Raw genomic sequence first — 26,415 nt, forward strand, 5'->3', positions numbered from 1 at the left:
ATTATAAGTAGATTGTATGCCATCAATATGATGCACTCCAACTCACCAAAGGTTCTTTGGTAGCATCTCCCAACCCACAACTTCAGTCATCTAGAAGGAGAAGGCAGAAGATGCATGGCAGCATCACCACATGCAGTATCACCACCTGCAAATTCTTCCCCGAGATATTTGGCATATTAACTTGGAAATATATTGCCCTTGACGTGGAAATATATCCCCAAACCTTCATTACATTTTTGGAACTCAATACAAACAACACTTTGTGAGTACTTGTCCTCAACTTGTGATTCAAAAAGGCAACTCCCTGCTGCCTTGTGAAGTCAATTAGAAGTTGGCAAAATATACTAGTCTTGCCAATGACCAATAAAAAGATTACAACTTGCACTTTGCTTTTGCTAAGCAGTTTATCAGAAACATCAGTTAATAAGCTCCATGGCTCCACCAGGCTTTTCCAAAAGCAGACAAAATACCTTTTATCAACGTATAACAAAATGAAAAACTGCATTTTCTATTTTCCACACCAACTGAAAAGTTGCCTTCCTAATCTACATAGTAAAAGCCAGCTGGAATTTATGCAAGGCATTTCCAGTGTTTGGCTTGAAATCAAGGACATTTTGTTTGTCCCAAATTATTTTGAAATACATTACATAGAAAAAAAAGACAACAATCAAGAATACTTTGGACAATGGTCAGTGGTGATGATGATAGGGAGAAAATGGAATACAGAATAACACAATGAGAAATTACATTGAATTGGATGATAATCTTTAGATTGCAGTACAGAAATACAATGGTTTAATTTCTTAAAAGTATGAATGCATTCAGATGTTTTGTTTTCCGTACACTAACAATAGCAAGTAATATTTAAATTTAAGGATGCAATGATTGAGAAAAAAATCACTTTTCCAGTTTCCCCCTTTAATAAAATCTCCAATCCTGATGAACAGGAACACAATTTTCTGCTTCCTACAACAACTTAACTAATTTAAAACAAGAAAAACTCACCCCAAGGAATCTGACCTTTATTCTGGGGACCATGAGGTAGCGGGCTTGGTGGGTCAGACAAGGTTCGTTTATGTCCAGGGGGTGGGGGCGGTGGCCTCTTCTTTGACAGAGTGGAGCTGCCAGTTGTAACCTGGGGACCTACAGGAAGGACTGAAGGAGGGACTGGGCCATGTGGAGCTGGAGAAGCACAAAAACATAGCTGACTACTACATGATATGTTAAGAACAGTCATGAATGCAAGCAATAATGATGTAATGGATGATCAAACACAAATGTAAAAATATTTACAAATGTAAAACTGACAGACAAAAAGCAAACACTTCAAAGTTGCAAATGAACATATATAATTATAAATGCAAAGCTCATACCTACCGGTTCAGATTTTACTGGCACAAAATTATTTTTCAAAATGTGTTTTATTTAGGATAATAAAAAGTAAAATTACACACAATAAAAAAAGTCTGTCTTAATATTAAAATAGGCTGCAAATGTAAGATAGCTTCCTAAAAACAATAACTTTCTTCCTCCCTTCCCCATCCTGTTCCAATTTAAACCAACTTTAGTTTATCTTATTACATAGCGGCTTTGCTCAGTGCTCTTGTCAGTGACACCACAAAATGATTTTAAGAATTGCATTTTCATACAAATTTGAGTGATTTATTAGAAATGTTAGCCAATAAGCTTTCATTTCTGAATGACAATTTGGAGCTTTAGATGTCGCAACAGGTTTTGGCCATTTCACCTTTGGTGCCATTCAGCACAGTGCTTAGATACAGCTGTTCTGTAATTGGAAAATGCATAAAATATCTGTCGATTCTGGTGGGTACAAAAAAAACCATGAGCACCTAAGATTTCCTCAACAAATTAGCCAATGAACATTCTTCAACCAGCACCCTTGGCACTCAAAATAGATGACAGATTTATCTTAGATATACAATGCTTTAGTCTAAGCATGATATGTATCTGCTGTTGTTACACATTAAGTCACTTGTTGGCTGAAAAGTGATAAGGCATATGCAGAGTACGCAATGAATGGTGATTAAATGTAAAAATCTCTCCCTTGCATCAAAATGCAGGAGTATTTGCATAATACTACAACCCATCAAGAAACAACTACCAGTGAGAGAAAGGGCTATAATATTATAGCTTTAAATTTTCCATCCATGCACCTTGCAAATGTGGCTCCCTGTTGGAGGCCTCCAATCATGCAATTGTCCTATAACCTAAGAGATTTTATGTGCAATCAACTTTCATGCCTTTTCCAGCAAAGCTAAATTACATGCATAACTTAAACTGTAAAAGTCCACAAATGAATGGACACAGGCATTTTAAAATGTTAGTTCTAGTTTGGGACTAAATTACAAAAAAATGAACAATACTACTGAACCAGCAATTTAAATGCTACTCAATTTAAATGCACAAGATGGAACTAATATTTTAACTATTTTAATTAAATCTTTGAAGAATACTGCAATTTAACACTCAATGGTGCCATTTTGTTATTGTTGTGCTCAAGAGGCTTTTGTGGCACAAGAGGAACAACTTCATTAGCTTAAATAGGTAATGAATATATTACCTAGGTTATTCCAAAGTATTCTCAAATTGTAAAATGGTTAAGGTTCATTGTTCCACCTATCACAAGGACAGCTCTATCACCCAATCAACAGGGAGAGAATATTTCATGTTAGATATTCACTTCTCTCCTTTCTCAATACCCCAACAGAAACATTTACAAGTATTTTCCCTAATGACAAGCCACATTCACAAAGAGCAAAACAATTTCCATTAATATCGTATCTTTCACATCCCTATCAGGGCAACCAAAAGCACCTTAAAGCTAATAAAGTACTTTTGAGGGGCTGTTTCTCGTTTCACACAAGAAATCTTCTCCTTGGATTGTCACCTTGTCGTGGTGGAGAAGCTTATGTGGTCCTGAGATCCTGAGAGCGATGCCGTCTGGAGTTGTGCTCCTGGTAGGGTCACCCATGGCGGTAAGGTCGAAGGGGAGGTCTCTGACAAAGAGCAATCCAACCAAGACCTCAACGGTGAAACAGGCAGAGGATGATGGCTGACTTTAGTGGAGCATCACAACGTCTGGGAAGGCGGATGAAGGCTGCAGTGGGTAGGTGCTATACACAGGAAGGTAGACGCTCCTGCCCCCACAAGTCTCGGGCAGATGAGGCTCGTCAGCCTGGGAAGGCAGTCCATCTAGGAGAGGGAAAACTCTGATCTAAAACCTCCACTGCCTTGTGGCCATATCCAGTCATAGAAAAGGCTCCAGGAGTAAACCTCAAGAAAGATCCGGAGTCGGAGTCCCTAAGGCAGTTCGTCGTTGTCAACAACCTTGTTCTGGCAGCTCCTGCGACGGCGCTGGTGCCAAACTGTAACGGCTTTGTTCCTTTGGATCGATCAGCGACATGGAGAAGATGGGGACGTGCTGCATGGGCAACAGCCTGTCCTTTATATGACATCGCCCAGGCTTGCATCCGACCACACATCGACACTGCTCTAGCCAAAGTTTGGAGCAAGCAGCCAACAACCATGATACATCACCTATGGTCAGCCATGACCGAGGGGGGCCTTAGACTAGACAAGAAAACAGCATGCCATTTGCGCAGAGCAAGGTTGTACAAACAGCTGATAACGGAGTTCAAAATGACATTGGCCAAGTAGCTTAAAGGCAATTTTAATTGATGTATAGTTATTAGTCGGGGCACAAGGGATGACTTCAACACTTTTTTTTGTTGTCCTATGGCATCTTTAATGGCAACTTTACAGACATGTGAAACTTTGTCTAAAATGTACAACTAAAATACATCCCAGTGCTGGAACATAGACTCAATCTGCTAATTCAGAAGTGTAAATGCCATCAGCTGACACCTCAGGTCCAACAATGATTATTTAACTGATGGTGTCTTCCCTTCATTGTCACAGTGATTATTACTCTGCTTTTCCCCCATAGTGTTTTATTTGGCAACCAATCCAGTGTTTTATCCAATTGGACTCATGCTGGCAATGGGAAATGATAACTGCTTGACCGACTGCTACAGGGCATGAAATTGTTGCAGGAGCACCATCAGCCTGCCTTCCGGTTCTCAAAATGCAATGCTTTAGGAAAATTGTACATTCTGAGAAAGCATTACCCCCAAAGCCAATTCCTTCCTGACTGTCAATATTCCCACAGAAATATGGTGGTTTTAATTATAGAAAGCAAGCTCCAACTGGTGGTTCACTTTGTGATTACAAATATTATTTGAATTTTTTCATTATTTTTTATAAAAAAGGTTTTAAAAAGACAATTTGGGGGATAATATCAGGTAATTTGTCTGTTAACATTTTTGATATTAAGGTTTGAAACTTGGGTCAACAGAGGTCATGTAATGCAATAGAATGAATGATGCAGAAATGCATGCTCAAAGAACAATGGATAATTATTATCATAATAATCATAATCACAATCATACTTTATTAGCCAAGTATGTTTTGCAACATACGAAGAATTTCATTTGCCATACAGTCATCATACCAATAAAAAGCAACAGAACACACAAAATACATTTTAACATGAACATCCACCACAGTGACTCCTCCACATTCCTCACTGCCATGATCATATTGAATGGCGGTGCAGGCTCGAAGGGCCGAATGGCCTACTCCTGCACCTATTTTCTATGTTTCTATGGAAGGCGAAAACAAGTTCAATCTCTTCCTTTGTCCTCCAGCGGTCGGGGACCTCTAACCTTCCGTTGACGGGATGATCTTACTCCCGTAGCCGGCGGCGGACCTTCCTCTTCAGGGCGATCAAGCTCCTGCATCGGGGGGGGGGGGGGGGAGAGAATCTCAGGTCTCCCGTGCCGGGCGATCTACCCCGGGTCGGGGCTTGTCGAACGTCGTGTGGCTTTTGGAGCTTCCCGACATCGGTCTCAACCCGAGACTGCGAGCTTGTTGATATTAAAATCCGCAGGCCGCAGTTGGAGCGTTGATCCCAGATAAGGGATCGTATGCTCTGATGGTAAGTCCGTGCCCTGTGGTGAGGCTCAGAGTCAGTCCCGAGCAAGGCCTCCAGCTCCACGATGTTAGGCCGCAGAGCAACCGGAGATACGATCCGGAAAACAATCGCATCTCCGGCAAGGTAAGAGATTGAAAAAAATGTTTCCCCCGACCCACCCACCCACTCACCACATAAAACAAACCAGAGAACATTAACACATATTTTTAAAACTCACTAAAATACCAAAAAAAGACGAAGGGACAGACTGTAGGCAAGGCTGCCATCGAAGCGCCACCTGGTGGAAACTTATTGTGAGTCTGATTATGCAAAAAGTCTGATTAGCACTTGGCACGAGGTTCAATTATTTATTGGAGATTACCTTATTTGAATTTGTTGTACAAATTGGAAAACAATAGCTCAAAGCAGGTGTAATTTTTTTTATCTGCCCATTTCAAACTGATCTGCAAAATGTCTGATAAAGGTGCATACCTCAAAAATCTCATTCAATTCAGTGCTTTTTTCCCCTCAATAATACTATTACCACTGTTTGCCTTTGAGGTTTAGTAGGAAAGTTGTCATTTTATGCACCATTTAACAAACTAACAAACCTTATTTGGACTCTGCTGCATGTACAGTAACCTTAGTAAAAACCATAATAACGAATAATAAGTATTACTATTATTTTATCATGTTCATAATCCATTTTTGGAAAGATAAAAATGATCAATGACAAAACAGCAAGTTAACACTTCCTATTCGAATCTTACAATGTTACTTATGTTTACATTTTTGAATTTGGGAATTCAGCCACTGTCAAATGTTTCAAGTTTTTGGGTTAAACATCATAGGAAAGAATTATAATCAAAGTTTAACACGGAATTAGAAATATAGCAACGGTATATGGCATGATAATGGGGAAAAATATCATTATAAGAGTCACTGGTTTAACTGTACTATTTAATGAACATTTCCAATTTGTATCAACAATTAAATATACAAATCTATTCACACAATAATCCAGAAAATATCACTTTTATAAAAAACACCAACCTTTACTTGGATTCCTGGGAGGCAGAGGAGGGGCATCAATGGCTGGTGATGTTGGAGAATCAGTGCTACTTCCATATAGTTGATTACTAAATGCTCCATAGGATAGTCGCTGCTTTTCTCTTGCAATGCCAAGTCCTGGAATCATTAGCTTATCTTGTGGGGAAAGACTAGAAGAATGGCAGAAACTCTGAGGTCTTGGAGAACGCTCTTTTTTTATTGGACTTGTCTAATGAAACAGAAAAGAGTAAATTCAACTTAACTCCAAATCTAGGATTAATCAGTCAAGGAGCACAGAAAGAGGCCCTTTGGCATCATATCCATGCCAACATCAAGTACCTATCTATTATTAACCACAATGACCATCAATCGGTCCAGATGCCTTGGCGAGACGTGATCATCTAGCTACTTCTTAAAATGTAGTGAGAGTAACTACCTCCATCATCTACTTATGCTAGATTCTATCCACCCTTTATGCAAAAAAAATTCTACCTTGGGTCCCTTCTACATCTCTTATCACTTATCCTAAACCTACACCCCTCTAGTTTTAGACATGACTGTTATGACAAAAGGTTTCCTACTATTCACCCAATGCCCCCACTACTCAAAGGAAAACAAACCCAGTCTTTTCATTCTGATTTCATAACTGAAATGTGCCATCCCAGGCACATCTTGGAAAATCTCCTCTGTATCCTCTCCAGTGCAATCATGTCCTTCCTATAATGTGGCACCAGAACTGTACACAGTACTCCAAGTGTTGACAACCATTACAACACTGTCCTCCTAGAAATATTAAATTGAAGTATATACTATCATAGCTATAATATGCAAATCATGTGCCTTTGCGCAAACTTAAGTGCATTTCAGGAGCTTTCTCTGGATGCATTTCTCGAATACTGATTCTGATATTAACACAAGTGTTCTTTATGGCAATGAAAATATATGTCACTTGTCCATTTTATTACTTTATGTGGGAAAAAAGGTACCCAAATTTTGACACCACTGTTCAATTTTCATAACCCAATTTTCTTTACTGGATCAAGCCCAGACAATATAGTCAAACACCAATCTCTGTTTACTCCTCTATCAACTCAGGTGGATGGAGCAGACAGTTTAGATAAATAATTGCAATTCACTACAGTCCCAATTGAAATCAGTCGATTTATCGTATATTAAAGGTCTTTGTGATGTTAATGGCTAGGTTGCTGTTCAGACACCATGTTCTCAATCTCTTTTCTATACTATGAGCTTATTTGATAAGCTCTTTGAAGTTTTTGAAGGCTGAGTTATAGTCAATGAATAGCATCCCGACACAAGGTATTTTTATTGTCAATACAATCTCGGGCTGAATGCAGTGCAAGGGAGATGGCTTTCCCCACTCAACTATTTTTCTTGTATGCCATCTTAAATGGTCTAGATTGTCTGGAAGATTGGCACTTATGTGGGCCCTGACCAATCTTTCAAAGCACTTCATTATAGTCAATGACAGAGCTACTGGGAAGTAGTCATTGAGACAGTTCACCACTTTTCTTGGGGACTGAAATGATGGAGGCTTTCTTAAAAGTAGATGGGGACAGAAGATTGTTGAAATGAGAGGTTGAAGATATCAGCGAAGACTATGGGAAGTTGATTAGTGCACAATTTCAGTACCTGTCCAAGGACTCCATCCAGGCTGACTGCTTTCTGAGCCTGCCCTTGTGAAAGCAGATGTGACCTTTACCACTGTTATGCTTGGAACAAAGCTATTAGGAGATGCGAAAGGGGAGGGGGGATATGCCTAGGTGATGCTTTATTTGCCTGTTCTAAATGAGCTTAAATGGTATCAAGGTAATCCGGTGGAAATGCATTGTTGATTGAGATCATTGCTGACCAGCTTGTAGCCCATGAGGATATTCAGGCTCTGCCTGGCACCCACTAGATTAAAATGAGTCTCTCGCTTATTTTGGAAGTCTCTCTTGCCATCCCTAATATCCTTGCAGAGATCATACTTGGCATGCTGGTACAGTACGAGATGATCATTCTTGAAAACCTTAGATCTGGACTTGCAAAGGTCAATTCCAATATAAAAGGTGCTTTTCTACCTTTCTTTCAAACTTTCCTGTTTCAATATGCTAAATAGTTAATATGCTAGAATGATTGAGACTTACTGCACAAAGAAAATTACATTCGTGTTGCACATTCTATGCCTTACCTTTTCATCCAAATCATCATCACTTTCATCAATCTCTTCTTGTCGTAACTGCCATTCATATTCTACATGAACATGAGGATTAACTTTTCCTAAAGCAGCTTGACCGATCTGAAACCAATGTAAAATATCAAACATCAAAATATGCATAAGTAATGTGATTTTTGTCAACATGTGAATTTGAATATTTAAAATTTTAATTGACATTTTTTTCCAGAGGGAGAAAAAGCAAGATTATTTCAAGAACAAATACACCACATTCCTTTTTAAGTTAGTTTGGTAGTCCATTTGGTGACGAAAGCAAACCTAAAAAGGAATGTGGTATATTAACATGTCATTTAAAGTAGTTTGCACATTTCAAAAAATTAGCATCAATTAAGTTTCAAGATATTCTCATTTGTGAAAACTTTTCTGCAAATCATTGGTATAATTTACAAATGTATTGAATTCTCTAAATTTTAGTTGATACACATCAAAATTAATCTTATTTAGGGGAGAAAGATTATTTAAAGAAAATATCAATGTTTGGACAATTAAAAAACAAATGAAGTGGGTGAGATTAATGTGGGATTTGGTTATGTAAAATACTGGCTACCTAAAAATATACGTTAACTTTAGGAAGGATTGTCAAACTATCCGTACTTGATGAGACAGTAGGCGAACACACCAGTCTCTCAAAGCACTTCTGGATATGGATGTCAGAGACTTTGGATGATAGTTTTGCTATCATACTTTTCTTTGGCACTGGGTTGAAAGTGGTAATCAAAGCAGGTGGGAGCTCAAAATAGAGTAGGGAGAGGTTAAAGATGTCTGTGAATATATTTCCCAACAGAGCTGTGCAGATAGACATGGAGTGATAATGTGGAAACTGGCCCTTCGGCCCAACTTGCCCACACGGGCCAATATGTCCCAGCTACACTTGTCCCACCACCTGCCCGCGTTTGGTCCATATCCCTCCAAACCGGAACTATGTACCTACCTAACTGTTTCTTAAATGTTGGGATAGTCCCTGCCTCAACTATCTCCTCTGGCAGCTTGTTCCATACACTCACCATCCTTTGTGTGAATAAGTTAACCTTCAGATTCCATGGAATAGAGTCCCAGCCTACTCAACCTCTCCCTATAGCTCAGACCCTCTGGCCCTGGCAATATCCTTGTAAATCTTCTCTGTACCCTTTCCAGCTTAATAACATCTTTCTTATAACATGGTGCCCAGAACTGAACACAATACTCTAAATGCGGCCTCACCAACATGTTATACAGCTGCAACATGACATCTCCCAACTTCTATAATAATACTCTGACTGATGAAGGCCAATGTGCCAAACGCCTTTTTGACCACCTTATCTACCTGCAACTCCACCTTCAAGGAACCATACACCAGCACTCCTAGATCCCTCTGCTCTACAACACTCCCCAGAGCCTTGCTATTCACTGTGTAGGTCCTGCCCATGTTAGACTTTGCAAAATGCAACACCTCACTCTAAAATCTCTATATTAAATTCCATCAACCATTCCTCAGCCCATCTGGCCAATCGATCAAGATCCTACTGCAATCTTTCACAACCGCCTTCACTTTCTGCAAAACCACCCACTTTTCTATCATCTGCAAACTTGCAAATCTTGCCGTGTATGCTCTCATCCAAATCATTGATATTGATGACAAACAGTAACGGGCTCAGCACCAAACCGAAGCACACCACAAGTCACAGGCCTTCAGTCAGAGAAGCAACTGTCCACCAACACCCTCTGCTTCCTTCCATGAAGCCAATTTTCCATCCATTCAGTTATCTCTCCTTGGATCCCATGCAATCTAACCTTTCAGAGCTGCCTGCCATGCAGAACCTAGGTTTGTACTAATGCACTAATGTACCAAATTTACAGTACATTGGTGTAATGGCTTATTAATCTGTAGGTTCAATAAGGGTTCCAGGCCTGATACATTGACTGCTTTTCTTTCCACAGATGCTACCTGACCTGAGTTTTTCCAGTCTATTCTGATTTTAATTTATACAAGTCTGTTGGTTGCAACATAGATGCAATCATTTGAGACCATATATGTGTGCAACAATTGTAAATAACTATAACCAAATATTATGTCAGGGCAACATATTTGAAGAGTTTAAAAACCTGAATAAAACTAATAGGGCAGGAGGCAAGTGTGTTTTAAAGAATATCAAGTTGGTCCACTTGGTCAATAACATGGCCAATGTAAAAGGCAAAGAGTATTTGCATTATTAATATTCATGGTACAAAATTACAAATTTAGCACAGGACTATGAATTATATGGACCAGAATGATTGGAATAAAATGAATCGCTTCAGAGAATCAGTTATACAGTGTGGAAACAAACCTTTCGGCCCAACGTGCCCCCATCGATCAACATGCCACATCTACACTAGTTCCACCTGCTTGCGTTTGGCCCATATTTTTCTAAACCTATCCTATCCATGTACCTGTCCAACTGTTTTCTAAACGTTGTAGATAGCACCTGCCTCAACTACCTCCTCTAGCAGATCGTTTCATATACCTATCACCCTTCGTGTAAAGAAAAAGTTGCCCCCATGTCTTTGTTAAAGCTTCCCCCACTCACCAAGTCCTCTGGTTCTTGATTCCCCTACTCTGGGTAAAGGTCTCTGTGCATTTACCCTATCTATTCCTCTCATGATCCCATACACTTCTATAAGATCACCCCTCATCCTCCTGAGCTCCAAGTAATAAAGTCTTAGCCTGCTCACTCTTCCCCTGTAGCTCAGGCCCCTCAAGTCCTCGCCACATCCTCATTAATCTTCTCTGCACCCTTTCCAGTTTAACTTCTTTCCTACAACAGGGTGACCAAAACTGAACACAATACTCTCAACATGGCCTCACCAATGACCTGTACAACTGTAACATAACCTCTCAACGTCTACACTCAATACTCTGACCGATGAAGGCCAATGTGCCGAAAACCTTCTTGACCAACCAATCTACCTGTGACGTCATTTTCAAGAACCTATGTATCTGTACTCCTAGATCCCTCTGCTCAACAACACTCCCTAGAACCCAGCCATTCACTGTGTAGCTCCTGCCCTGGTTAGACATCCCAAAATGCAACATCTTGAACTAATCTGTATTAAACTCCATCAATCATTCCTCAGCCCAACCGCTGCAGATTTTGTCAGCTATCCTGCTGCAGATTTTGTCAGCTATCTTCGCTATCTACACTACCACCCACTTTAGAAACATAGAAAATAAGTGCAGGAGTAGGCCATTTGACCCTTTGAACTAGCACCGCCATTCAATATGATCATGGCTGATCATCCAAAATCAGTACCCCGTTTCTTTCTTACCAGTTCTTCACACTGTGCCCGCTTAAATCTTCTTGCTACATCAAAAGCTGTCTCACCACTCTGGTTTACTGTAATAAAATTATAATCAGCGTAAATATAAAAGTACATTTAAAAAAATAAAAATTCACTTGCTGATACAATTTTTTCCCCCTGACACTACTGCTTTATAGAAAAACAATTGTATTTATGGTAGTGATGATAGGTTTACCACTGTACAATTAAAATGAACTATATTTCATTATTTTGGTTTATCCCCGAAATTAAGATCATATACAATTTGTGGTAATCTACCTAGTCTATCATAATTTGACTGACATGTTGTTTGCAGGGTCAGAAAAATCATCTAAACAACAGTAGTTGAGGAGTTAGTCATGACTTCAATTTATTCATACTACACCAAAAGATCTGAAATATATTTATATTTCCTTTAGTGCAATAGCTAGTTCCTCGAACTTTCATTTATCAGATTTGCTCGCAGTCGTGCCGTTATTCTGTTACTTTCTCATAAATGTAATTAAACTTTGATCTCAGAGTGCTCCAATTTTGATCTTACAAACTGATTATGCCATTGTCTTTGCACCTAGAAAACCTGACGGTATTATCATGTAGCCCATTATTATACCAATCAGATATGTTTTTATTGCTGAAATTTTAGGAATCTGTTGCTGCTTCTTCATAAATTGTTTCCTCAATCACTGCAGGGAACCCATTTGCAACTGTCCACTCTCATTCCCATTCACTCCTCCCCAAATCTTCAACTAGGATTGGTTGTGTTTCCCACACGGTGCCTATTTTCACTTGCAAAACATTTTGAAAGCATCCTTTCATTAAACATACCAATTGATCTTCAGAGAATTTCTTCTAATGTTTCATCTGCTTTCTGTTTGGATATTAAGCTAAGTTAGGTAAAATAAAATAAAATACTGATAGAGCACCTTCACTTTGGATTTTGAATGTTTAAAACAGGAATCTGTGTTACTGACTAGACCCCATACTACAGCCCCCTCCACCATCCAAAAGCTGAGAGAAAAACATATTCATGTTAAATAATTATTATATCAAAGACATCTTTTTGCACTGGAGGTGTGGGAAAGAATCACCAGATGTGATTTCCCACAATAAAATTCTGACACATGAACATGAAGATGTAAGAAATAATGCTCATGTGGCTCTTCCTATTTCTTCATGGTATATGCTGAAGCTGTCCAAAATACATAAATCAAAAAGAGGGTGAGCAAAGTAGGAAGGGAGAAAGAATTAACGAAAAATATGAACAGCTCAAAACTTAATTTAAATCCTGACTATCTGGGTATTTATTCACAAAGTGGTGGAGTAACTCAGCAGGTCGGGCAGCATCTCGGGAGAGAAGGAATGGGTGACGTTTCGGGTCGAGACCCTTCTTCAGACTATCTGGGACCTGTTGGTCCTTGTGATCTGCCAGTTTGCCAACCTACCATATCTGAACTTGCAATTAGTGTAAAAACCTGTTAGATGGTTGCCTAAGCCCAATTAAAGTACTTTTTCCCAAACATCTGCAAAATAGATGGAATAAATACAAAAAACACTGCAGTTCATTAATTAAGCTTTAAATGTAGAGAATAAATGAAATAGGTTGACTAGAAGAGTAAGATATGTTTTTATTTATCTGTTATATTTTAGATATTTGTATTACATTTCATTAATAATATATTTCAATAATAATATTGCTACATAGTTAATTCTACAAAGATGTAGACTGAATGCTGAAGTGACTCATTTCCAGATGACTGCTGATAAACATTTACGTCAAGCATTTAAAAATTAGTCCATTTCCAGTTAATTCACGCCACTCACCTAGATTTAAGCTTGGTTTGCCCCGAAGAATTAACTTTAAGCACTCCACTTTATCTAACATGCAACAGTAATGTACAACTGTGTTTCCTTTTGTGGTCTGTTTATCCAGATTGCCACTGTACAAGAACAAAAAAAATGTATATTATTTTTATTTATCCAAATGGGTATGAACTATATTAAAACATCACAAAATATTAACTTAAGCCATTTTCACAACATATGTATTGAGATGAGGGAGTGAGGTTTAATTGATACTGTTTCCCTTTTCACTCCTTCTTAAAGCGCTCATCATCTTCATAGACGTCTTCCTTGTGAGTAGATGAGCATCATGTGATCCAGAATTGACCAAAATTCTGAATGCTGTTTTGTATCCTGCCTCCCAAAGATACATCACAGTAAGCTATATTATGTTCTTAAATTAAATAAAATATGGATAACTACTTCAATGAAATATAGTTGAAAATGAGTGCTAATATCCAGATATCACATGCGAATACTTGTATACCATTCTACTAAACGAATATGCTGACCTAAAAATTGCATTTATTTAAAATATATATAATTAATATAAAAAGGGTGAGGTTAGAAACACTAATTTTCAGCAAAATTGTCACTAATTGCAACAATGATAACAGCGAACTGGCATTATGAAGGAGTAAATATGGTGATTATTTGGTCTCACAATGCAGAGCTACAGTTACCATGCTCAACAGACTGAAATTTGAAAAAATATTCAAAATTATATTAAAAAATCAAGTATTAAAACAGAAGTAGTCTAAAAAAATCTGCAGGATTCTTATATAAAAAAAGAAAATAATGGAAATGTAATCAGGTCTGAAATTTATTGTCTTCTATCAGAAGACTGCGAAACTATTTGATTCTTGGCTTGTTTCACAGACGACCAATTATAATCATTCTCTCTAAATTAGCCTATTTTAACATTGCAAATAAAGCTTGCAATTTATTTGTAAATATTATCTGAATACTGAAGAAAAACAATTCTTAATTTATAAACTGGTTTATAAAATGTTAAATAAAATTGAATACACATTCTAAAAATATTACTGCCAGGAGTGATTGAGTTCAACACAATACTTAGTTTAATTTGTTGGTATGAATTCTTTTATTTTTATTTTTCTATAATAGGCAATAGACAATAGGTCATTCGGCCCTTCGAGCCAGCACCACTATTCAATGTGATCATGGCTGATCATTCTCAATCAGTACCCCGTTCCTGCCTTCTCCCCATACCCCTGACTCCGCTATCCTTAAGAGCTATCTTGAATGCATTCAGAGAACTGGCCTCCACTGCCTTCTGAGGCAGAGAATTCCACAGATTTACAACTCTCTGACTGATAAAGTTTTTCCTCATTTCCGTTCTAAATGGCCTACCCCTTATTCTTAAACTGTGGCCCCTAATAGCTAATCACCTTTTTTATTGCACGTTTGCCGACTTATTCGTTACCATTTTATATCTCTGCGTAAACTGCAGAACATAAGGTGAACTTTTACGATGAATAAACACATGATAATAATTTCCCAAGCCTGATGCAAATGTTTCCTAAATAGATTGTTGGTAGCTTTTTGTATTGCCCGTGGGAAACGCACGACTGCTTCAGTGCTATTTTATTAGTCTACGACTGGTTTTACTTCGATAAGATCCTTCTCTTTATTTAATTTGTTAGTTGTAAAATGAATGTAGCATATGTGGCGTGCGGCACCACCAAGCAGTGGCTGCCTCACCAACAGTCTGTCTGTCCTTTCTTCTTTTTGTTATTTTTAGTATGTGTTAAAAGTATCTTTTAGTGTTTCTTGCTTTGTTTTATGTGGAGAGTGGGGGGGAGGGGAAGTTGGGGGGAACTTTTTTCCAATCTCTTACCTCGACGGAGATGCAATTTTTTTCCATATCGTATCTCCGTCCCCACTGCAGCCTAACATCGTGGAGTTGGCGGCCTTCCTTGGAGACCGACCTGGCGCTCCAACATCGTGAAACCCGCTGTCTCTGGTAAGAAGAGGCCGACTCGGGAGCTCCATGCCGCGGACAGTTTTAACCGCCCCGACGCGAGAGTTTTGATCACTCCGACAAGGGCTTTGATCGTCAGCTGCGGGGGCTTTGATCGCCCCGACTGCGGATGGTTTGACTGCCCCGACCACGTGAGAACAAGAGGAAGAAGATTGAACTTTATTGCCTTCCATCACAGTGAGGAATGCAGAATCCGCTGTGAGGATGTTTATGCTAACTTTTATGTGGTTGTGTGTCTTGTTGCTTTTCACTTAGTATGGCTGTCTGGTAACTCAAATTTCACTGTACCTTAATTGGAAAATGTGACAATAAACTGACCTTGAAACCTTGACCTTGAAACTTCGAAAAACAATTTGAAGAGTGGTATAATACAAGATAAAGGACATTAAATATGTTTAGATTTATAATTGTCATGTACCGAAGTACAGTAAAAAGCTTTGTTTTGCATGCTATCCAAACTGATCAGCTACATAGTTACAATCAGTTCATACTCAAGTACAATAGGTAGAGCAAAGGGGAAGATACAGCTTGGAATATAGTTCCCAGCATTATAATGCATCAGTTCTTTTGACAAAGTCCAATGTTCTTAATGAGGTAGAGGAGAATCAAATAGTATCCTAGTTTATGGAAAGACCGTTCAAAAGCCAGATAATGGAGGGGAAGAAGCTGTTCCTGAGTCTGGTGGAATCGCTTTCAAGCTTCTGAATCTGCCAGACAGGAGTAGGGAGAAGAAGGAATGACTGGAGTGAGACTTCTTTGATTAAATTGGCTGCTGTTCCGAAGCAACGTGAAGTGTGAATGGGGTCAATGATGGGAAGTCTGGTCTGTGTGATGAACTGGGCTACATCTACAATTCTCTGCAAAATATGTTTAATTAATGATCCCAAGGTTAAGGATTCTTTAGAGAAGGATGATCAATAAGCAAAAGAATTTTCAGTTTGTGTAACAAATTTAGAGATTTGAAACCAAGAACTTAAAAGAAAGCAATTACATTTGTATGAAAGGAAAATGGGCTTACACTGGATTGGGAAATTAAGCTTAAAATATGTCAGTAGATAAGATGTGGCAGATAGTTAAGAAATGTTCATGATTCTTAGCAATGATATATATCATTGAGAAAATAAGACTATGGGAAAAGGTCTTACGGCAGCCCAAATTAAAGATGGTGTTAGCTTGAGGTTAATAACATCACAAGGTTAATAACATCACAAAGTACAGCAATAGATCCCAGAAGTAGCAGCAACCAGGAAAGAACTGAAAAACTGATAAATGAAGAGAATAAAATATGACTAAACTAGTAAAAAATATAAATGCACTGTGAATGCTTCGATGAGTACACGAAAAGAGTCACAAAAGTGAATGATAAAGCTGGTACAGGTAAATTTATAACGACTAAGATAATGATGGAGCCATTAAACAAATATTTTACATCTTTCAGTGTGGACAAGAAGAAAATAACAAGAACAGGTAGGAAATTGGGAATAAGGGTGGGAGAGCTCAAAGCAAAGTACTTTATGAATAAAACAATCCTACAAAACTTCTACACCTAATGTCTTGCATTCTAGGCATCCAAAAAACAGCTGCCATTCCCTCTGCAACTCCCTGGTTAACTCATCCCTTCCCACCCAAACCACCCCCTCTCCAGGTACATTCTCCTGCAATCGCAGGAGATGCAACACCTGTCCCTACACCTCCTCCCTCGACTCTGTTCAGGAACAGCGACAGTCGTGTCAGGTTAGGCAGAGGTTCACTTGCACCTCCTCCAACTTAATCAACTGTCTCCGTTGTTCAAGATGTGGATTCAGACATCGGCGAGACCAAAATGTAGCCTGGGCGATCAGTTCGCTGAACACCTCCGCTCAGTCTGCCTGGATCTACCTGATCTCCAGGTTGCTAAACACTTTAATTCCCCTTCCCATTCACTCACTGACCTTTCTGTCCTAGGCCACCTCCATTGTCAGAATGAGGCTAAACGCAAATTGTAGGAACAGCATCTCATATTTCGCTTGGGCAGCTTATAACCCAGGGATATGAATATTGATTTCTCTAACTTCAAGTTACCCCTGCATTCCCTCTCTCTCCATCCCTCCCCCCACCCAAATCACATCTGCTTTTTGTTCTCACCTAGCAAACAGCCTATTTCCTTTATCATTGTTAATTTTTTTAAATATCTTTAATTTATTTGTTCTATAACTCTCAACCTCCTCGTCTATATCTCTCGTTTCCCTTTCCAATGACTTTGTCTGAAGAAGGATCTCGACCCGAAACGTCACTATTCCTTCTCTCCAGAGATGCTGCCCGCCTCGCTGCTGCACCAGCATTTTGTGTCTATCTTTGGTTTAAACCAGCATCTGTAGTGCATTTCTACACAGGCAGAGTTAATATGATTTTTTTGAAGAGGAGATTATGTTTGACAAATTTTATACAGTGATTTAGGATGTAACAGCTGGTTGGAAAATTGGAGACCACTGTATATACTAGAATTGGATTTCTAAAAGATATTTGATAAGACACCATGCATTGGAGCTAGGGTTAGGTTGCTGAACAAGAGCTCATGGTATCAAAGGTAATATATTAACATGGATAGAGGATTTGTTAACTGAGAGAAAATAAAGAGAAGACATGAATAGTTAATTTTCAGGTTTGGCAAGTGGGATGTCACATCAATCAATCCTAGAACCTCATTTATTCACAATTCATATTAATGATACAAAACTCAGTGAGAAATTACGTTGTGAGAATGACACAGAAAGTCTTCAAATGCAGTTAAAAAATGTAAAGTGAATAGGCAAAAAGATTGCAGCTGGAGTATAACAAGGGGGTTTCTGAAGTTACCCACTTTGGTGCATAAAGTTAGCATGCGGGTACAGCGAGTAATTAGGAGGACACATGGAGTGGCATGTTTTATTATAAAATGGATGGTGTATAGAAATAGAGCAAACTTTGCTACTGCTCACAACTGGAATATTACGCACAGTTTTGGTATACTTAAAGAATATAAGTATATATTTGCCATGAGGCAGTAAGGGGAAGATTTATGAGACTGATTCTTGGGGTGGGCCACATGCAAGGCTGAGAAGTCGATTTTTCAACTTCAGAGGAATTAAGAACTAAGATTTTTATTGAATTTTCTTTTGTTTATTATGTTAGCTATGAGTACTATGTTTACAGGTTGGTTATAATGCTGGAAATAAGAATTTTAATTGTTCCATTGTTGGTACATATGACCATGAAATATTCTAGATTGGTTAAGTAGCGTTTCTGCCATTGATCAGATCAGCTATGATTTTTCAGAATAGTGAAGCTGACTTGGGAAGCCAAAGGTCTTACTCCTGCTTTTACTTCTAATGTTCCTTTATGAGAAAGCTGTGAATTTAACTACCAAATGATTTCCTACCTGTTCTGTACAAGAAAGTCAACAAGGTGGAGTGAAGTCCGGTCAGCAGTTTGTACTGCTAAATGAAGCACTGTTTCTCCTGGCTCCTATTTGAAAATAAAGATTCACATTAATAATGTGCACTTCAAAAGGCTCCCACTGACAACTGGTTCCAGACTCCAATGCATAGATTAAAATAGAAATCCCAAAGTTCCAGGTGTTCCTCCATGGTCCATGGCATTTTGTGTTCTCTTGCACACTTAAGGAAATCAATGATTAGTGACGTTGTTCAATTATTTATGTTTTAAAAATTATTTTTGTAAAATCACCAAATATGTTGCTGCAGGTAGTATACAATGGTATACTCAGCTCAATTTACTGCCCTGCAAATCCTCTATTTCTTACTAATCCTATGCAAGTGAATTGTGATTCCTGCAGCTAAATATTTGGAAAAAAACATGGATCTTACAAGTTGGGGCTTTCAATTAATAGATATTAACATGCAGGATTAAAGGCATAGAACATAACGTATTAATATTTTAAATATATTTATATGTATGCCATTATAGCAGCTTTTTATCAAATAAAAATCCACTTCTTTGGATAAATTTCTTCAATCCTAAGAGCCCTGCTCTGCCACACCTTTCTTTATTTGGCTGCTCCTTAGGATCGAGGATTACTTGCTTTTACTCTGGTTTTGTGGCTGAGGTGACTAATGAAGCCATTGTGGGGAATGCAGAATCTTCCACAGATAGTGCAGGAGATGACTGAAGAATGGGCTGGAGGGTAGTGCATACTTTCTGCCACTATTGCAGGACTTCCCTCGGGTTCTGATGGATTAATTGTGTTTCTCAATACCATCCCAAATGCCGATTCATCTACTATAATTTTAGCCACTCTGCTGCTTCAGGTCCAGTCGTCAGGGAACCAACAAAGTGTCCCCCATCCCCACCAATTTCAGGCACTGGACCCCGAGAATATGAACAGCTGCTCTCAACAGACTGACAACATTTATATTGCTGCACTTACCTTGGCTAAAGCATGCAATAATCAATATTAGAAAAGGGGATGTCTAATTCTGAGATTTCTATATATATATATTCATGAACAAACTCATTCCAAACTAGTGAGAATCACTTCCACCATTATTTTTTGATTGAGAGCAAAATCTAAGTCAGGAATTCATCCAAAAATTGCTATCACATACATTAGGCTTTAGAGATACAGTGTGGTAACAGGCCCTTCTTCCCACCGAGACTGTGCCTACCAGCGATCACCCCGTAAACTAGCCCAATCTTACACACTAGGGACAATTTCCTATTTACAGAAGTCAATTAAACGACACACTGTACATCTTTGGAGTGTGGGAGGAAACCAGAGCACCCGTAGAAAGTGGTCACAGGGAGATCGTACAAACTCCGTGCAGACAGCACCCGTGGTCAGGATTGAACCTCGGTCTCTAGTGCTATCAGGCAACAAGTCTACCACCGTGCCGTCCCCAAAACACATAACTCATGATATAGAGTCATAGAGTGATACAGTGTGGAATCAGGCCCTTCGGCCCAACTTGCCCACACTGGCCAACATGTCCCAGCTACACAAGTCCCACCTGCCTGCGCTTGGTCCATATCTCTGCAAATCTGTCCTATCCATGTCTAACTGTTTCTTAAACATTGGGATCGTCCCAGCCTCAACTACCTCATCTGGCCACTTATTCCACACACACCCCCCTTTGTGTGAAAAAGCTACCCTGCCAGATTCCCATTAAATCTTTTCCCCTTTACCTTGAACCCATGTCCCCTGGTCCTCAATTCCCCTACTCTGGGCAAGAGACTATATGCATCTACCCGTTCTATTCCTCTCATGATTTTGCCGAATCAGCCCATGCCCGTCAAATGCCTGTACAAACCTATCCCTCAGAATACTATCTATTAACTTTCTAACTACAGATGTTAAGCTCACTGGCCTATAGTTCCCAGCATTTTCCCTGCAGCCCTTCTTGAAAAGAGGCACAACATTTGCCACCCTCGAGCCTTCCAGCACCTATCCTGTACTTTAGGACGACTCGTAAGTTTCAGCCAGGGCTACCGCAATTTCCTCTGTGGTTTCCTACAAATGTCCTCAGATATATCTGATCAGGCCCTGGAGATTTGTCGACCTTCATACATGATAGTACCTTCAGTACTTCTTCGATGGTAATACTGACTGGTCTCAAGACATTTCCATTGACTGCATCAAGTTCTTTCGTCCTACTGCCTTCCTCCTCGGTACAGAGGAGAAATACTCATTGAGGACCTTGCCCATCTCCTGTGGCTCCACGCAGAGGTGACCACTTTGATTCTTGAGAGGTCCCACTCTCTCTCTGGTTACCCTTTTCCCCCTTATGTATTTATAAAATCTTTTGGGATTGTCCTCAGTGCTACCCGTCAGAACTATCTCCTGGCCCCTTTTTGCCCTTCTGATCTCCTTTTTCAGTTTACTCCTTAGTTCCAAAAACTCCTCCAGGGATGCACTTGATCCCAGCTGCCTAAATCTATCCCATGCATCCTTCTTGTTTTTGACCGATGCCTCAATTTCCCTCATCAGCCAAGCCTCCTTACATTTGCCTGCTTTGACCTTCACTCCAACAGGGACATACGTATTTGTCAGCACACTTTTAAAAACATCTAATTTGGCGATTCCTTTCCTTTCCCCTCAAATAACCAGCTCCAGTCAACTTGAGCGAGACCTTCTCTCATACCCTCAAAGTTGGCCTTATCCCAGTTGAGCATTTTAACACTTGTGCCCTCTCCATCCCTATCCATAACCATCTTAAACCTAATCGAACTGTGGTCACCAGTCCCAAAAGGCTCCTCCACAAACACTTCATTAACTTGCCCTTCCCAATTTCCCAATACTGGATTCAGTGTTGCCCTCTCATATGTGGGGGCCTCTACATAATGCTTGAGAAAACTCCTGAACACTTTTGAGGAATTGCACTCAATTTAAACCCTTCACACTATGATTTCCCCAATCAATATTGGGAAAGTTAAAATTCCCTACAACAACCTTATTTGACCTGCAGCTAGCTGTCTGCAATCCCCTGGCATATTTGTTCTTCTAATTCCCGTTGACTATTCGGGGGTCGGTAGTATTCCCCCAACAAGGTGATCCTCCCTTTCCTGTTTCTCAGCTCCACCCTTATGGCCTCACCAGACGAACCGTCCATAATGTCACTTCTGACCACTGCCGTGACATCCTCCTTAACCAAACTCCTCCCCCTCCTTTTTTTCCCTCACCCCTATCTCTCCTGAAGCTCCTGTACCCGTTATAAAGGAGATTGCTTTAAAATTACAAAATGCAGTCAAACTGCACTTTGCCCACAGCTGACTTAAGAATCCTCACCCATATTATTTTAAAACAACTATTTTTCAAAACTAGGATACACAGCAAGATCATAGCCTAGATGTACCAAGATGAAGGCAGGCCAAGATCAGGCAGAGTGTTTCTCTGCAAGTATTATAATGTAGGGAGAAGTATCAAAATTATTTGGGCCTGTTTCACAATGTTCTAGAAAAGGAGGAAAGCTAATGGGAAATACAGTGGAAGAAGCGCAAATCTAAAAAAATACAGGCTTAGAAATATGTACGTATAGAGGCATATATTTCACTACTGTTCACATGATAATGTTAGTTATCTTCCCCCAGCCCGAGGTGGAAAACAACTGTAACAATTTAGTTTAGTTACAACTAAGTTAATAAAATTTAGTTTTGCCGTCTGGAAATTGGATCAGAAATTTCCGGTTGCAAATTGTATTTGCACATATGTTGTCTCTTTTGCATCAGATATGCACGTCACGATGTAATGGATTGTGTGCCCTGAAAATTAAATGTTGTTCTGCTGAGATGCACTTTTCATTGGCCACCTTCAAAATAACCACGTGTTAATTGCACAGGCCCTTGAGCAAGCCTCAATTCCAGCTGGGGCACCCCTCTCCAGGAGGCTCCCTTACTTACCTCTTCTTCAATTAAACAGATTACAATGCAGTATAGACTGAGGTAATATTTCCAACAACTGTGATGGATAGGTGATCAGAGGTAATAGCAGGATTGAAATGCAACCACTCAAAAGAACCACTCATACCCCCCTCCTCTTCCCAAACACCACCTGTTTTTTGACGTTTCATTGGGAAGTAAGGTGAACAAGATGCAACATTGTTTTGTTGTGCACTTTCCTCTTCTCAATCATTTTGGATGAGTTTAGTGAAGAGCAGAAGGAGCAGGTGCATTGCCTGCGGTACCATGGCCACAGATTAAACTGATCTCATCACTGTTTCCATTGAAAATATTTATGGAACAGGTTTAATTTTAGGCAAAGTCAGGTTACTTTACAAAGAGCATAAATAGGAAATAAATTGATTCATCTGTCCCCCTTCGCAATCTCAGGAAAGCATTTTAAAGCCAATGAAATACATTTTAAATACAGTCACTGTTATGACACAATGATTCTTTTAAAAGTTATTTTGCACAATTATTGTAATTATTGTCTCAAACCTTCTTTAATATTTTGAAGAGCCACATAAAATGACAGAAATTGGGAAAGAAAATAATTCCTTGAAGAGTAAAGTGAAGTATTGAAAAGGTCTCTGATTAACACCAACAGAATATGGTGCAGACTTTCCTTTCATGGCAGTAACCTTTACAATCGGAGTGCTCCGCACACTCACCCAATTTGAAATCCTTGGTATTAAGGTTAGGTGGCAATTGGAATATTGAGATGGAACTCTGGCCTTTCCTGTCCAGGATTATCAATCCTGTACAAAGTATTGCAGAGAAGTTAGAGCACCTCGCCTTAGCCTAGTTTGGCAATATATAAATTATTTTCTAGTTTATCTTGCTAAATGTCTACCATTTCATATGGACTGAAATGCGTTTGAGCTGCCTGTGTACCAGGCCGAGCTGATATGCAAGATTCAATAAGTTATATTTTCTTACCTGCCCAAGATCAGGTAATGGCTCCATGAGTTCAACTCCCTCTGCATAGACTTGAATTAGTGCAAGTAAATCTCTGGATTTTACGGATTCTAACAACTCATTCACTTTAGCTGAAGAAGAGTTGCATAACCTTCTGGCAAACTTATGATCTACATATTTTGCATGGATGTATTCTTTACGTGCAGTCCTGTTTCAACAAAATAAAATGATGCAATTAAATAACATGATTTTCTTGAGATAAAAGCACTCAAGAACTGCTTTATATTTCAATATCTATTCTCTTTAACTGAGACGCATCAGAAGGGAAATTGTCAATTGCAGGCATTATGGAGCTGACAATATCTCTAATGAGGATCTGTTCAGACTGTTTGTCTACTAGAAAAAAAATGACAAGATTTCTCCTGGTTCGAGTACAATGGAACACCTAAAGCTTTATTGTAAAGCTTTATGTAAAGCAATAAAGAAAGCTTTACAATAAAGCTTTATTGTAAAGCTTTACAAGTAAAAAAAAAGTTGATGTAATGGCCATGAGCAGAGTTTTACTTCATTACACTTTAAATCCTTTCTCCAAGAGGTTGAAGCAATTGCATTTCACTTCGGAAGCAATGCTCCAGAACGGTGGTTGCACCAGCTTTCGCAAGTTCCAGGCCTACAAACAATGTATTTCCTGACATTTGAAAGAGAACCTAAACATATACCTTATGTAAAGATTTCAAGTAATTAGCAAATATCGCTACTTTCATCAAGATGGAAGCAGGAAAGCCAATTTTAGTGATTTACGTTACTTGCATTAGTTTATAATACTGGCTACATGTAATCAGCCACTCAGGTTTAGTTGGAATATCACTGTACAATTACTTCATTGTGCAATGGTGTTCTGGATTTCAGAAAAGAGCACAAGACTGAAAACATACCTACATAATAGATCTAATTATAATTATTCAAACTACCGAGAAGGCATAGAGTAATATCAACATACTTCGTGTCACATGCCAGTTAGCAAGTTCTTATTTCACGCAGCATTTCTTCCAGAGCTAATATAACATTATTCTATTGTTTAACTGTCATTTTGATGGATCCCCGTGAAAAAATTATATCATCAGTAGTTTGATTTAATAGGTCTATTTTACAATCTACATGCCAAGGTTATACCACATGTAGTAAAATGTTATCCAGGATTGCATCTTTCTTCAGGAAGCAATATATACTTCAGAAATTGCACTTACTGTACTCACTTGAAAGATATATGGCAAAAGAAAAATGGAAGGAAGATACACAGGTCAGAAATAGATAAATGGGTGTGCTGGAAAAATATGGTATACATGCTCTAATGGCTATTTTGGTTATGGGCCAACCATTGCCAATTGCATAAATGAAAGAGCATTACATTCTATCATAGCAAAAATGTGTCACCTGTGAATACGGGCAAGTTTAGAAATTCAAGGAGAAACAAAGGAAGGGTGGGGGAAGAGTGGCCATGGTGGTTAGTAAGTGTCCAGACCAGTTAGGTGCAGAAGGGTCCTGATTTGATACATTGGGGCTAGGGGTGGGGATTTGATGGCTCTCAATGGTGAAAAGTGGATGTAACGAGGAGAGTAATAATTAGCCTTAGACTGAATGCAGTTTGGAATCCTTGTAGTTACATCCCCATCCCTTTGGTTTGTCATGAACCTCCCATGCCAAATCACAAATCCCCCATTCCACCAGCAACTCCAAACTGGCACCAAACACAGCCCCTTGCTACTGGCTGTGTATGTTATTATCAAAATATACTTCTGCAATACTGCTTAGGGACAACTTGGTCTAATTCTCCCCAGGATTCTCCAAAATAAATTGTGTGCAGGGATTAATAACATCCCACATGTGACTTCCATGCAATTAAGTCAAGCATGCAAAGTTCAATCAGTTTTGGTCTCCTAATTTGAGGAAGGACACCCTTGTAATTGAGGCAGTGCAGCGTAGGTTCACGAGATTGATCCCTGGGATGGCGGGACTGTCATATGAGGAAAGATTGAAAAGACTAGGCTTGTATTCACTGGAGTTTAGAAGGATGAGAGGGGATCTTATAGAGACGTATAAAATTATAAAAGGACTGGACAAGCTAGATGCAGGAAAAATGTTCCCAATGTTGGGGGACTCCAGAACCAGGGGCCACAGTCTTAGAATAAAGGGGAGGCCATTTAAAACTGAGGTGAGAATATGTTGGGGGAGTCCAGAACCAGAGAGTTGTGAATTTGTGGAATTCTCTGCACGGAGGGCAGTGGAGGCCACATCACTGGATGAATTTAAGAGAGTTAGATAGAGCTCTGGGGGCTAATAGAATGAAGGGATATGGAGAGAGGTTGGGCACAGGTTACTGATTGTGGATGATCAGCCATGATCACAATGAATGGCGGTGCTGGCTCAAAGGGCCAAATGGCCTCCTCCTGCACCTATTTTCTACGTAAGTTCAGGAAATATCTATTCAAATTTCTGGAGTGCATTAGTGACATCATAAAGGCCAAAACGTTTCAGAAACTCTTGTCAGCTGAGATATGTTCCATCTTGAAAATACTGACAAATATATGTTTGCTTGAACACATCTCAGAAATATTATGAAATTTTCAAGCCAGAAATATGACAATGGGTAAAATTAATGATATATGA

The 26,415-nt window shown here is 39.1% G+C and overlaps 1 protein-coding gene across 2 annotated transcripts in view; it reads right to left on the reverse strand.

Annotated features, from left to right (window-relative positions):
* LOC144592771 (arf-GAP with SH3 domain, ANK repeat and PH domain-containing protein 1-like) overlaps positions 1 to 26,415 on the reverse strand; it is a 161,833-nt gene that overhangs the window by 20,217 nt on the left and 115,201 nt on the right. For both annotated transcript variants that reach the window (XM_078397758.1, XM_078397759.1), the window contains exons 18-24: positions 23,770 to 23,956; positions 18,818 to 18,903; positions 13,398 to 13,513; positions 11,565 to 11,632; positions 8,235 to 8,342; positions 6,047 to 6,272; positions 1,006 to 1,182 (exon numbers count right to left, since the gene is read on the reverse strand). In XM_078397758.1, coding sequence (XP_078253884.1) covers positions 1,006 to 1,182; positions 6,047 to 6,272; positions 8,235 to 8,342; positions 11,565 to 11,632; positions 13,398 to 13,513; positions 18,818 to 18,903; positions 23,770 to 23,956 — 968 coding nt within the window. The remainder of the gene's footprint in view (positions 1 to 1,005; positions 1,183 to 6,046; positions 6,273 to 8,234; positions 8,343 to 11,564; positions 11,633 to 13,397; positions 13,514 to 18,817; positions 18,904 to 23,769; positions 23,957 to 26,415) is intronic.

The sequence above is a fragment of the Rhinoraja longicauda genome, chromosome 4 (genome assembly GCF_053455715.1).
Source record: "Rhinoraja longicauda isolate Sanriku21f chromosome 4, sRhiLon1.1, whole genome shotgun sequence".
Classification (NCBI taxonomy): Eukaryota; Metazoa; Chordata; class Chondrichthyes; order Rajiformes; family Arhynchobatidae; genus Rhinoraja; species Rhinoraja longicauda.